Source organism: Odontesthes bonariensis, chromosome 21, assembly GCF_027942865.1.
Source record: "Odontesthes bonariensis isolate fOdoBon6 chromosome 21, fOdoBon6.hap1, whole genome shotgun sequence".
Classification (NCBI taxonomy): domain Eukaryota; kingdom Metazoa; phylum Chordata; class Actinopteri; order Atheriniformes; family Atherinopsidae; genus Odontesthes; species Odontesthes bonariensis.
In genome coordinates this window covers 24,409,231-24,422,769 of record NC_134526.1, presented here as the reverse complement: position 1 = coordinate 24,422,769, position 13,539 = coordinate 24,409,231, and the positions used below count along the sequence as shown (strand labels likewise).

Below are 13,539 nucleotides of genomic sequence, written 5' to 3'. Positions count from 1 at the left end.
TCCCTTCCAGTTGGTGTGGGACTTGTAAAAAAGCTGGACTGCATTTGTGAAACTCGACTCTACTTCTTAACTTCTGCTCGACTGCAGTTTAAGGGCTAAAGTTAAGTGATGTACAAAAGTGTCCCCAGAAAGTATCTGGATGCTTACATGCCTCAGAGGTTTTGGGCGTATATAGATCTTGTGCATTCGTGATCTTTTCAGGTGAGCCTGCAGAGAATATACAACAACTCACATACTGCTTAAGGGGTGAACCTTGTTCCATCCTCACTCCAAGCTGGTGCTTCTAAAACACACGTCTGCGTGTTTAAGCATTTTCCTGCTCCTTGGGGGCAGTCTAAAAAACGCGTGGAAGGGTCTGAACTGTCGGCTACTCTTGGTTTTGTGGGTGTGCTGTTGTTGGTCCTTTAGCTTTGCCCTGCTGTGGAAAAGACAGAAGTCATATTGGACTAATATCTGCTCTGTGATGAAGTGAAACTTAAGTGTCAAGGTTATGAAGATTGTCCAGTGCAGCTGCGATCTTAATCAGTCGACCCTCCCAGCTCAGGCTTGCTCTCAACCAATCGGCATTTGACCTACACATAGATTTACCTCCAACTCCAACCTTCCACACTTGTTAGTTTGAATACCCCAAATCCTTTACTCTGTAAGAAGGAGAATATGATCTTTTCTGACTATTGTGACAAAATTGGGAAATTTCTTGTCGTTTCTTGTTATTAATGACAACACAACAAGTGTGTGTGGGTTTTTTTTTTCGTTTCCTGTGTGGGTTCCCTATGTGCATTTAAAACAGAGGGCCGACGTCGTTTACACAACACAGTGCACGCCGGCGGCACGTTTATTTCGTCAACAAGTAACGACACTAATTTTAAGTAGGTGTGTCCTGCAGCCAAAAAAAACCTGTTTTCCCTGCAAGTGATAAGTTTAGACCTTCGACACTCGTCATCACTTCTTGCTGGCTCAGAGGTAGGAAAAGGAGCGGACCCAGTGTTTTTATCCGTCCGCCTCAGCCATGGCCAGACACATCAATTTTTTCAGATGTCTGTCCAGCACCTCCTTTCCCGTGAATGTAATGTCTCTGGAAGACCTCAGTTTCTTCCAGACCTGACACAAGTGGCCATCCCCTTCTTGTGATTCATCATATGAGGAACACTTGGAGGGAGTTTCGGTACGTCTCGCATATACATGCATCTCGGTCTGATCTTTGCTTGTGGTGGAAACACAAACAAGAGATCGTAAAGCTATTTTTATTCTTTGATTTTAGTTTTTTTCTGGCCTCATTCTTACTGGGACTTTTGGGTAATGGTTATTGGCCAAATTGAGTCATTCAAAAAACAAAAAAACTGTGCTTCACTTCCTTTTTGTGTCAGGGCCAATTGCTGCATGTCTGTGAGCTTGCCATGCATTGAAGCCCCAGCACGTCTAATATCAGCCTCCCTCTGCTTTAGGCCCAGTGATAGTGGTGTGTCACTGTAGCACAGATCACATGTGCACCACCAAGCACTGCAGACAGAGTAGGAGACAACTCAGACATTAGCAGGAGCCCGATAAAGAGCAGGTCGACTGATACACTTATCAGCAGGAACTCAGAATTCGCCCGCTTCATTTTTTGCCTCACTTCAGGTTTTATGTCCCAGAGAGGTCAGGGAGGAGGGGAGCGGGGAAAAGGAAGCCCTTTGTTTATAGAGGAACAATGTTGCGCATGAGAGTGCACGGTCCTGGGCCTGGAGTCAAAACAGAGCAGACAAACAGGCAGACAGGCAGAGGAATGGTTGGGGGCTGGAAGAGTGAGGCGGAGATGGGGGAGTATGTTCCCTGAAGATGTCTCAGACTGTCTGGCGGGGCTGGGTCAGTGCATCCAACTGGAGGAACCAGGTGGACAGGAAGGGAGGTTCAGTACACGGTCAACCTGAGCTAGGAGGCCAGAAAAGATTTGTTTAGGTTCGCACATAGTTACGATTTCATGCAGCCAGACGATCAGCCGGTCCTCAGAAATGCCTCCTCTGCTCCATCTTTCTCTTATTAGGCTCTGCTTCCAGATAGTTTTGACTTGGGATGGGAATGGTGGATTATTACCAGGCGCTTGTCTCAGTTCCCACACCCCCACTTCCTCCAGCTTATACACTCCAGTGTAATGGTTAACCACAGAGCAACAGACCAGAGGTGGTATGACCCAACTACCCCATGGTGTCCTGTTCTTTTCCCATGCTTTTGTGCGTTGGCGGGTGTGTTTGTGACTGCTGAATTGTGTTCGGTTCTCAAGAAATGAGAGTCGACCCATCTCGACTTGGCCAGTTGTCGCTGCCATAGCGACACCCGCTCCCCTTCCTCCCTTAGATGTCACGTGACCACTCCCTCCCCAGGTGTTTGGCATGCGTCTAGCAGACTCCATTGATTTGCCTGCACAGTAGGGCTCTTTGTGTGTCAGCCTGTGAGAAACTGTGCCCATCCTCTCCCCACAGGTGGGACTTTAACTTCACCCCAAGGTCTCTGTCTCTGTCTGCTCTGAGCTGCTGTTGCCTCTCAGAGGAGTTGATTTTTATTAGGAGACAGCAAAAAAGAAAAGAAAAATGGAGCTAAACAAACCCAAGCTGATTATCAGTTGTATGTGGCGTTTGTTTTGCTTTCCCAGCTGTCCTCAGGGAAGCAGCCCTGTTTGGGCCCTGATGTGAAAAGCCATTATGTGACTAATAAATTGCAGTCAGCTGAGCAGCCACAAAGAGCATACACCCGACATCCCTGTTCCTCATGTCAGCCTCTAGGTTATATTTCCACTCAGTCAGTGGCAAATTTGGATTAGTTTGTGCCGTTAGTAGTTTGTGAGGCTACATGTGTTATCAGAGCTTGATGTGAGCTTGAGACGTCTCGGTGGCGTTCATCTCGTCTGTCTCTGCTGTGGTTTCTATACCCTTTCCTCCCTCAGCCCCGTCGGCCTGCGCCGCAGTCCCTGGCTGTGCGAGGCGCTGCGACCAGAATGAGAAACACAGGCAGCACAGAGACACCCTTCTCTCAGCTTTGCCTCAATACTCGCTGTCGCTATGACGACAGAGGACTTTAGATGGGGCCGAGATGCGCGGGGGTGATTATGTGATGCTTTTTCCGGAGCGAGCGTCTGTGTTTTTACGTGATGGAAGAGGGTTTGAAACAAGTTCGTAAGCTGGAAATTTTCATCTCACGCTTTAATAAGATGTACAATACTGACTTTAATATACTCCCATATTCTTCTGGAACTTCAGCTCTTATAGACACTCACTGGATGATTAGCTGTAATCTAGTTGCTTCTATCAGCATACATTTTTGCACCACAACATCTCTTCGCTGTGTCCCTCCACCGATTTCTCACCCGTTCACTTGCCAGAACAGAACACACAATTCAACCTTTCGGAAAGAGAAACGCCCGGGCCGGTACTTGCACTGCTGCTTGGAGCATATTTGGATATTTTGATATTTACCATTTTTTTAGGCAAAATAGCAACAGATGAAAACTAAAATGAAAATGTGATTAACTACGCAGAGCCTTGTGATTAGGTTTACATCCCCAGAAATTATAGTTCGACTAAGTCTAAATTTAAAGATTAGAGTTGCGTTTTCGTATGATTGTGAAAACAAACGGAAAAAAACCCCACTTCAACAGAACGACTGTTTAGATAAGCTAGTTTTTGTGTTGTGAAATAATGTTTCATAAATATTACCTCCTCTCCCACCATCTGCCCCCCCCCCACCCCCCAAAAAAAAAAAAAAATACAATGACCACGTTAATTCTGTGGAATCTAACCGAACTCCACATTAGTTCTAGCTACAGTTCATATTATTTTGGTTGTACTTAAATTTCCATTTCCTAAAAAAAAAAAGCACGACAGTGTAGCCACGGAACAGAATGACGTAACTCTGAAAGGCATCTGGAGAGAGAAAATATGTGGGAAAAGTGTAAGATTTTCATTTTCTTTTTTTCCTTTAAGTTCTCATGGCCGTGCATTTTTCTTCTAAATTGTGGGATTGTGTCCGTGTGTGTGCGCCGTGTCTGTCTTCCATGCTGATGTGTACAAGGAGTGAAGAGGGAGCAGGTAATTGCGTTTGTCAGTAGGAGAGCATGAGAAAGCCGGGCCCTGTCCTGAGTGACCAATAAATCAGCTGATGTCTGGCGCTGCATGCCCACTTCCTTTCGCTTTGAGAAGGCAGCGCTCCATTTCTCATTATTCCGTGAATTTAAGGGGATTTCTGTGTGCTGCCGGGTAGAGACATTTCACTGAATGTCTATGTGTGTGTATTTACGCAAAGTCATTCAATTCAGTTTATTCATACAGCACCAGTTCAGAACAAAACTCCACAGAGAAACTGACCAAGTTCAGCTCTGGTCCGGTTAAATGCGGTGCAATTAACAATCCAATGAAATACATACTCGTCACACTTCAGCATTTTGTTTTGTAGAGGGCGAACGGTGTTGTTCTTTATGTTGGGTAACTTTTGCCACAGCACAGAGCCAGCCTTCTTTATCGGTTTGTTCAGTTTCTTTGAGTCACTGTAAAAGGTTCAGGTATGACTGCTGAGGATGTCATTTAGGCATGAAATTGAGATAACGGTATGTGCATTCATATTTAAAGTCCCTCTTAGACGAATATTAAGCACCTTTCATTGTTACTCCTATTAAATTGTTGTCTCTGTCTGACCATTCCATGCGGTTTTCTCTGTTTTCCGCTGTAACTCTGCCCCTTGTATGCTTTCATAAGGAGTTTACTTGGGTATAATTGTAGAGTTGCCTTCCTGCTGTGTGGCTAGCTGAGGGCTGCTAATGTACTCACAGGAGGGTCTGCATTTTTTCCACAGCTTTGCTCCGTTTAAGCTGTTTAAGCCTTGTCATGTCTTGTCTCTCCATGCATTACATCTCATTTTGTCTAAATTGTCATTTCTTAGAGCACTGGCTTTTTCGATTTCGCCGAAGGTAGTTCTGTTGACGTCGATGTTTAGGGATTATTTGCCACATGAGAGTTGGGAACAGTCTTGTGGCGCCCCCCCCCCCGGTATTGTAAAACGAATAATGTACACATCTAAACGGTCCTAAATCCACTGATGCTTTACGGAAAACATCCAGCATTTTCACCACCCTGAGAGACTCGCATAGACACACAAACACATTCATGGCACATCCTCCTGTGCTAGTTAATAATTAATTGGATCACTGGAGTGAAGAGTGAGGTGTCTCAGAGGCCTGTGTGTGTGTGTGTGTGTGTGTGTGTGTGTGTGTGTGTGTGTGTGTGTGCGGGCGGGCGGGCGGGCGGGCACGTGCTTGCCTCCGTGTTCACCAAGAATGCGTCCGAAAGTGATGCGTACCAGATGTTTTAGAAATGAGGTGGGTTTCACAGGAACGTAACACATTCCCAGGGATGTTTGTGGAAAGAAACGCTTCCTCATCTGTCCAGCATGTTCTGCAACCCCCCCAGCCCCCAGCCCCCCCCCCCCCCAAAAAAAAACGGCCATGCATCCAGTTTAGTCTACTCTTAACACTCCTCCCTCCGGCCCTTTAATCTCACATGCCCTCTGTGTGTCTCTTAAACACCATGCATTTGTAAATGTTGGTGCAGGAGGTGGCATTTTGTGGATTTTGCCGACACAGCACTTAAAAGGCATGCGGGTAAAACTGTTTTAGCTCCAAGCCAAAGTGATTCAGAGTGACATTTGACATGGTGTGTATGTCTGAGTATGTGTGGCATGGAATGGAGGGTTAGAGGAAACGGCAGCGGCCGATGATTGAGTAGCTTAAGCTGCAGTCTGCTGCTATGGGTGTGCCTTTTGTCTATTAATGTCAGTAAAGTCAGACCACTCTGACCTGCATGTAAATGGACCAAACCAGAAAAAAAAAGGCACTTTCACAAAGGCCTCTGGTTTAATACCGATTTCTTTTGTCTATTACTTACATGATTCATCACTGATTATAACCGTTGCCACTTGTATTTCGGACAGATTTGAAGTCGAGTGATTGTTTCAGCCCTGCAACCTGCCTAAGTGATGACAAGCAAAGCACATTGTGGAGAGGTGTGGACTTTAGAATAATCCAGGGGTGCAGTCTCATTGCAAGCAAGCAGTCACGGCACGAGAACAGGTTTGTGCACTTTAAAGGACTGCTGAGCAGCCACATGTGCGCGGTATCGTGTAGACTTCATTGAACAAAATAATGGAAGGGCAGCGATGAGATCATCAATATTGTGTCTCGCTGTGGTCTTGCCTTGAATCATTCCAGCTGTTCCAAATGTTGGCGAGCAGATGTTTCAACTTCAGCTTGATCAAATACTTTGCAGCAGCCAAGCCCCCCCCCCCCCCCCCTTTTTCTCTTTTTTGGCGCAATTTCTTTAAAATAAAAATACTTTATGTCTCTTGTTTTCTCTCACAACTCGCAGTGACTGAAGTTATACGTAGCCACACCCTCACTGCTTCAGGTTCGCATTGTTTCTTTTCCAATGTGTCGTTTCTCCTCAAACCAGCGAGTGAGCCACATCGATATCCAGACCACTTAGTGGCTGTTCCTCAGAGGGACTTTATTACAGAAAAAAACTGAATTGTTTCCATGTGCCTGACTCACTGGCTGTAACTCTGAGCTCCAGACACCCAGGTGGTTACTGAGCTTCCTCATCCATCCGTACTCTGCACAGGAGGGTGTAAGTAGCTTTGCCTCATCACCTCGGCAACCGCCTCCACATCTTTTAATGTAGATCAGCAGGGTCGCGCTCTTTGCTGCTGGCAGACTGGTTTTGATCGAGAAACAGAGCCGAAACATCCCCTCCTCCTGCTTTAAAGGCAGATTGTTTTAATAAAGAATGCAATGTGGCTTTTTTTCTTTTCTTTTCTTTCCTTTTTTTTTTGTTCGAACTATTTCATCCTAAGATAGAATAGCCGTGTAGCTATGGCAAAGCTTTAACTTTAAGATTACAAAGTTGCTTCCCAAGCTGTTGTTGACAAGGTGTCTTGACGCAAATGATCGGCTTTCGATGATGTAAATGCGCAGTCAAATAAAGATAGAAGAGATGATTTATGCCATCTGTAGCACTCTCGGCCCATGTTGCTGCACAATGTATTCCTACCCTAACCCTAAAGCAGATTAAACATTTTCTGCTGACCACCCATGCATGTACCCGTTTCTTTATATGTAAATGACATATATAAAAAGCATGAAAGTCTCGAGTTCATCAGAGGTTTGTATTGACTTATTCTATGTTTTGATTGTGTTCTTTTGTTGCAAAGTTTTATCCTGCAAAACGATGCTCGGTCACAAGAACGTTAACCGCGTAGCCGCTCTGTACTATTTGTGAAATTACTGTGTATTTCAATGATTCGCTTGAATTTTTCCTCTCTTTTTTTCAGTCCTGTGTGCCAAAAACCTCGTGAAGAAAGACTTCTTCCGTAAGTATCTGCCAGTCATAAACCTCTGTGTGTTTGTTTTTAGATGTAGATTTGTGGGATATGATACATGCACTGTAAGCGCCTCTTGAACTTGAGGAGTACGAGGTTTACTGCCCGCAGTTAGACATCGGCATTCCGTTAGAATGTCCATGTTTTTTTTACCATTTCAATTGGTCTTGATGTTGAAGTGGGAGATTGGTTTACATTCTTATTACGTAAAACCTAAATGTAGAATTGAGCTCGTTCTTGACGTACACATCTGACCATAAAGCTTTATCCCTTATTAAAGAAGAGTAAGAACGTATTGTCAATTAGGAAAACTTTCTTGCACCACTGCTCATTAAATTCTTAATAACTCTGGGTGTTGTGAATGTTTTTCTGTGTTTGGGTCAGGCTGTCATGGTGAATGAGCATGTAAAGGTCCTCTGCTCACCCGGGTGGTTTCTGTGGTGCCCATTCCTCCCATTCCAACGCTCAGGAGCAGAGCAAACACTCACTCCAAGAGTTGGTGGGGAATAGCAGTGAGAACGTAGACCCCCCAAAAAAACTATTTATTTCTGAACTCAGTCAACACGTTTACGTGACACAAAAAAAGTTTTGTTAGTCTGACAAAAAAAGTTTTAAAGTGCCTGTAATCATGTTCGTCCAACCAAAACCGTACAAAGTGGAGCTTCTCAAAACCGCTCGGATAATGCAGTTGGGGCTCAAATCACTCCAGTGTATATAGCTCAGCTAGATTAAAATGGGCCTAGGCGTTCTGTAGATACGCTAGAGTTTCATCTTTTTGCATCTGTCTTTTTGGAAATACGGTTAAGCACAAGTCTATTAATACAAACAAATTTCCATTAAAGCTGCTCCCAGTCACACATTTTTCAGTTTCTTTTTTACACGTCAGAAATGATCATTGAAAATCAGTCCTTTGCAACCTTAATTCTCTCACTTTTCAAGCGGGCACTGATAAACTTTAGTTGTGCGTCGTGTTACGTGAGAAAATACAGAGACGGAAAGTGGGGGTGAAGTCGACCCACTGTTTGATGTGGGTGAGGACACAGTGATGCGGGGCTGAGTCGCTTCTGTTTGGCATGTGTGAATTATGAGGCGGAACTGCAGCAGACTAAGAAGACAGCAGACTTCTTTTTTTCTTTTTTGTTTTCCGTCTTATGTGTCAACTCAAGGTCACTTAAAGCATTTCTAGACTGTTGCTCTGCTCTGATAAAATCCGCTTTTTATAACCACAAATATTGTCATGTATAGATATTGCATTATTAGTCGATTCTGCAGTCACTTTTGGAGAAATTGTTCAGTCAGTGCGGTTACCAGAACGGCTGATAAACATTAGATAATTCATTGTGTCAGCCTTTGCCATTATGAACAATTAAATGGTTGTTATTTTGTTTGATTAGTTTACTGGTAAATTAATTATCCTTCGACTTTTATTACACTTGCGGATGTACATACTGAGAAATCAGTTTTATTGTTTATGTCTTAATCTGAGTGTTGGGACACCTTATTCTGTGCCTTCAGGCCTCCCTGATCCCTTTGCCAAGGTTGTGGTGGACGGTTCAGGACAATGCCACTCTACAGACACTGTGAGGAACACGCTCGACCCCAAGTGGAACCAACACTATGATCTGTGAGTGCCGGTGCATTTTTATGACATCTCTCACATCTGTTTTCGGAGATAAAAGACAAGTCCCTCATGGTTTATGCCTCACATTCCGTATGTCTCTCTTTATTTAACCTTGATGTGTGTCAGGCTTTGCCATTAACAGGATCTAAACAGTAACAGATGAAAACAGCTCTTGCATCTGGCCTCTCAGTATCTAGATTCTCTACAATGACATAACGGCTCAGTCTAAAAATGTTCCCCTGGAGCAACATTTAAAGTATCAGAGAAGTGGAGGGAGGGGACGTGGACGAGGGGGGGGGCGCATCTCCAAATAGTATTTTCTTCCACTGACTGAAACACGTGCATGTCTTGTTGCAACCTGATTGCCTTTTTCCCAAAGATGGCGCGTCCTGTGAAAGTAACCTGGAAAAAGTAGCGACGGAGCGCGTGAGTGAAAATGTGAGAGTGAAAGTTTCCAGTATTCGCCCCGGTGTTTATCCAAGCCGTCATTCAGCCAACAGCGAGAGGAAGCACGTGTCTCCGTTTGTTTGGTTGCCGTGGAGACGAGACCCTCTCTCTCTACGCAGCCATTAAATTAGCTGCTAATGTCACATTTGACAAGAGGGGAAAAAGTCACGCGCCCAAACGCACACCTTAGGGATGAGCCGGCAGAGAGGAGAGCGCAGGCCCGCAGCTCAGTGGAACTTCTCTGCTCTAATTTGTCCCAGGAGTCTGCAGATATAGTTGACTGGAATTTATGTGAAAATGACTTGTATTTTTCTGTGCCAGTGATGCGTTTACCATCAACGCACCCTGTTTCACTGTCTGCCAGTGTTTACTCTCATGGCCCGGCAGAAGGACTCTCAGGTGGTGTGTTGGAGGAGAGGGCTTTTAATTGCCTGAGAGCAGCCTAGCTAGCCGTCTGGCTGGCTCACACTTATTAAAATAGGGCCTCAAACACCTGGTGCTCTGAATGCAGCCGAGTGCATTAAAGCTGTTGGCTGTAACTCCCATTTTTCTTTTTTTCTTCTTTTTTTTTTTTCCATTTGTTGTATGTCCTCGTGTGAGGATGTAGAAATTCTGCGCCTGTGTGTTTGTGTGTGTGTGTCCAGGCCTGTGGTTTCATTGGAGCGCCGCGGCCAGCAAACTGGCCCGTGAACTGTAACCTTTCAGCATTGTTGCAGGATGTGGCCGGCATGCCAAGGATAGTAGACGCAGCCGATCTGGCTGCCTGCCTCTCACACTCACTCCTCGTGTCTCAAGTTTGTAAAGTGAATCACCGAGAACTACAGGAGATGGTCGAGATGAACTAAAACGAAGCAGGATAACAACTCCCATTCGTCAGCTTGTAGAGGACAAGGACACAGGAGTTCTTTGTAATTAAATACCCGGGGCCGTCTTTTAGTGTCTCGTAGTGCTTTCAGAGTCCTGTAAGTGTGCACTCGATCACGCCAGGTTAATTAAGAGTCCTTCGGATATAGCATTACAAAATGATACGTCTGCAGTGTTAAGTGCCTTGAAGAATAATGATAGATTGCCCGGATATTTATACATGACTGTGTCTGTGAACTCATCAGTTAAACAGCTCTATCAGTTGATCTTGGGTACCATTTCATCAAAAGTGTTGTATTATACAGCATATTCCAGTGTATATTCCATCTATTAGCCTCAGCCTGCTTATTAATTCATTTGTGGTTTAACCATCATTTATTAATCCCCTGTTCTTCAATCACTTAAAGGCAAATGAAGCAGTATAGTCCGTAAAATGTAACAAATGAACAAATGAAAGCCTGGTGTCCGGTCAGATCTCATCCAAAACCGGAGACACTGGAGTGTGACGAGCCCAAAAAACCCCTGCTACCCTGACCAGAGTTTTTAAATATCTTCGCCCTGGCCAGAATTGTCAAGAATGTTCTCTCTCAGAGGCCAAAAACCACGTTTGCATTTGGATGATGGGCAGAAAATGCGTTGTGTTTGTCAAAATGTTTGTATTTGTGTGTACAGGACCTATAATCCCTGTTTCCTTCCTGCCGTCTGCTTTCTGTCTATGCACACATCACGGCCACAAACATTCAGGCTCCCTCTGCACAGCAGGGAGTTCGACACAGCTTTGCGTTGCAGTACTTTCTAGCAGGGCTTTTTCCATTTTATTTGTCCTTCATAATGGCAGTGCTGTGAAACAGTCTTCAGGGTTCTAACATGAAATTTTCAGTTTTAATACAGCAGCAAACGACTTCTTGCTTCGACATAGTTTTACAATATAGCAATGTATTGATGTTTTTGCAAGAGAACGCAGCCTCTTCCCCTGTGACCCTTATTTCCTGCTTACTTTATGATCCTCAGCCCGGTGCTATGTGCAGTAACATGCATGCACGTCTCTTACGTCGACTGAATAATGCGTCTTATTAGATGGCCCTAAATGGCTCTGGTTCTGCTGGAGGCTGCTTCTTGTTAAAAGTTTTTCCTCCCCACTGTCGCCTTGTGCATGATCAGGATGGAGGATTGAATGGAAAAGAAGATTCGGTGCGGTCTGTTGGTTTCCTTGCCTCGGCCTTGTTTTCCTAAATTGGACTAATTTGGATGATAATTAATTTTATTTAATTGGATTATAATTTAATTACAATGTTTAGGACTGAATTGGATTGTAATTTAATTGAACTGTATCGGTGCCGATATTAATAAACTGACTGAATAATACGTTCTGCGGGCAAAATGTACCAATTGTATTCAAAGTGGAGGGATTTATGAGCAGTTTGAAAGCATTTTCCATCTGACAAAATCGCCATTCAGCTGACTCAAACACAATGTGCCGTGAATTTAGCTGTACACTACTTGCATGTCTGATGATCTCCCATAGATCAGGTAAGAAGTGGCAGAATATCAACAGCATCGTGGTGTCGGATAAATCGATTTAACTTCCGTGCATGTCTGCTGGTAAAAGGACCGCGGTCCAGGTTGACCTTTTCTCTCCATGTAACTGTGCTGAGTAACTTTTTGCAAACTAGACTCTCTTGTTAGCTAATTTTCTCTTTCTTTTAATCCTTCCATGTTGTATACGGCTGTTTCAACATTAGGTATAGTGTATAGTTACACTTGCATTTTTAATCCAGCTTCCCACGCACCTCGTGATAACTGCAGAAGCAGCCAAAGATTCAAGGCTTGGAATTCCTGCTCAAAAACGTTACCGTTCCAAATTTCACCGGTTTACGTCCGAGAATTAAAGGCTCGTTTTAGTTTTAGAGGAGTTTTGGTAGCAGAGGTACCTTTTCTTACTTGGCGATTTTATTGTCGCAGTAACATTTTGACTTATTCTTTGACCGTATGTTGGCTGTAACTGCAGGGAAAAAAAGTCCAAATTAAAGTGATGTATTTAAAAGGCTCATCAAACTCCTTAAATCTGCTGCTTTTTCTGTTTTATTTCAGTTCTCCTAATGTCTCATGTACCTGGGGGGGTTGCGCCTATGACTGCATTAAAAATCTTAGCCAGACTAATGAATTTTATTACATGGAGGTTGATCCAGATGACTGGGGTTTGGTTATAATACCTCCCTCCCCGTCACGTCTGTCTGACATAGCAGCTCTCTCAGATCGCACCCCAGACAGGCATTTGGCATGGACTCAAAACGTCCAGACGTCTTACTCACAGCCCCATTGTTTCATATCCCTTTTGGTAAGCAGCATGATAATTACAGTGGGATGCAGTTCTGCGAACCGTTCAGATGATTGGTTTTAGGCCGAAGGAGGGAGCCCACCCGGGCAGATGTGCCACAACAAGTTCACACGCAGTGTTTGTGGCACACCCGGGCCCGGCGCACGGGGAGAAATGGAAACGAGAGCAGCACGGAAACAATAGAGGAGACAGGCAGACGGTTTGGAAAGAACTGGACTTTCCCAACACATATTAAATTGCCTCTTTGCAACAGAATTACCTGGTTAAGGTTTTACTTGCATAGTGGCAAGCTGGTAAATCCTTTAATGTTGTTTTTTTGCCAGTGTTAACAGCACGGCTCTGAAAAGAGTCTGTCGGGAGGTCGCTCTGTCTTCTCTTCTTCTCTACGTGCCACGCTTTAAGATTGGTAGCAGAATTATGATATTTTTGGGCTATTTTTGATGTAATCGATTAACAGTTGCTAAATTTGTGGGTGACCTCTTTGACATTTTGTACACGTGCTCCAGATCCTCAAAGGAGGGCTTTCTACCTTGAGATTGAGGATATGAATTCACGTCCTGCTCAGCATTTACTCTGGGTTCACCCTGTAGGTCGCGCTACGCTCTGCTGCAGTGTTCACTTTGTCTCTTGTAAAACTGATGACATTCCCATCATCCCCATTAGTGCTTTGTTTAGCCAAACAACCAAAGTGAGCATGACGCGCCACTAAAGCACATTGATCACCATACGACCTGCATGTTAGCGTTTCCCTCTGTGTCCGCTGCTGTGTCTCAGGGCAGCCTAGGGTTAATTTATTTTGGGATATTGTCGGAATGTTTTTTGGTGGGTTTCTTTCAGCTAAAACGGTCAGATTTCTGAAGCTGTTTTGTAT

At 44.3% G+C, this 13,539-nt stretch overlaps 1 protein-coding gene across 1 annotated transcript in view; it reads left to right on the top strand.

The window, feature by feature from the left end:
• The window catches only part of smurf2 (SMAD specific E3 ubiquitin protein ligase 2), a 46,571-nt gene that overhangs the window by 11,461 nt on the left and 21,571 nt on the right, over positions 1–13,539 (top strand). Inside the window, exons 2-3 of the mRNA XM_075453737.1 lie at positions 7,351–7,389; positions 8,914–9,022. Of these exons, the coding sequence (XP_075309852.1) occupies positions 7,351–7,389; positions 8,914–9,022 (148 nt within the window). The remainder of the gene's footprint in view (positions 1–7,350; positions 7,390–8,913; positions 9,023–13,539) is intronic.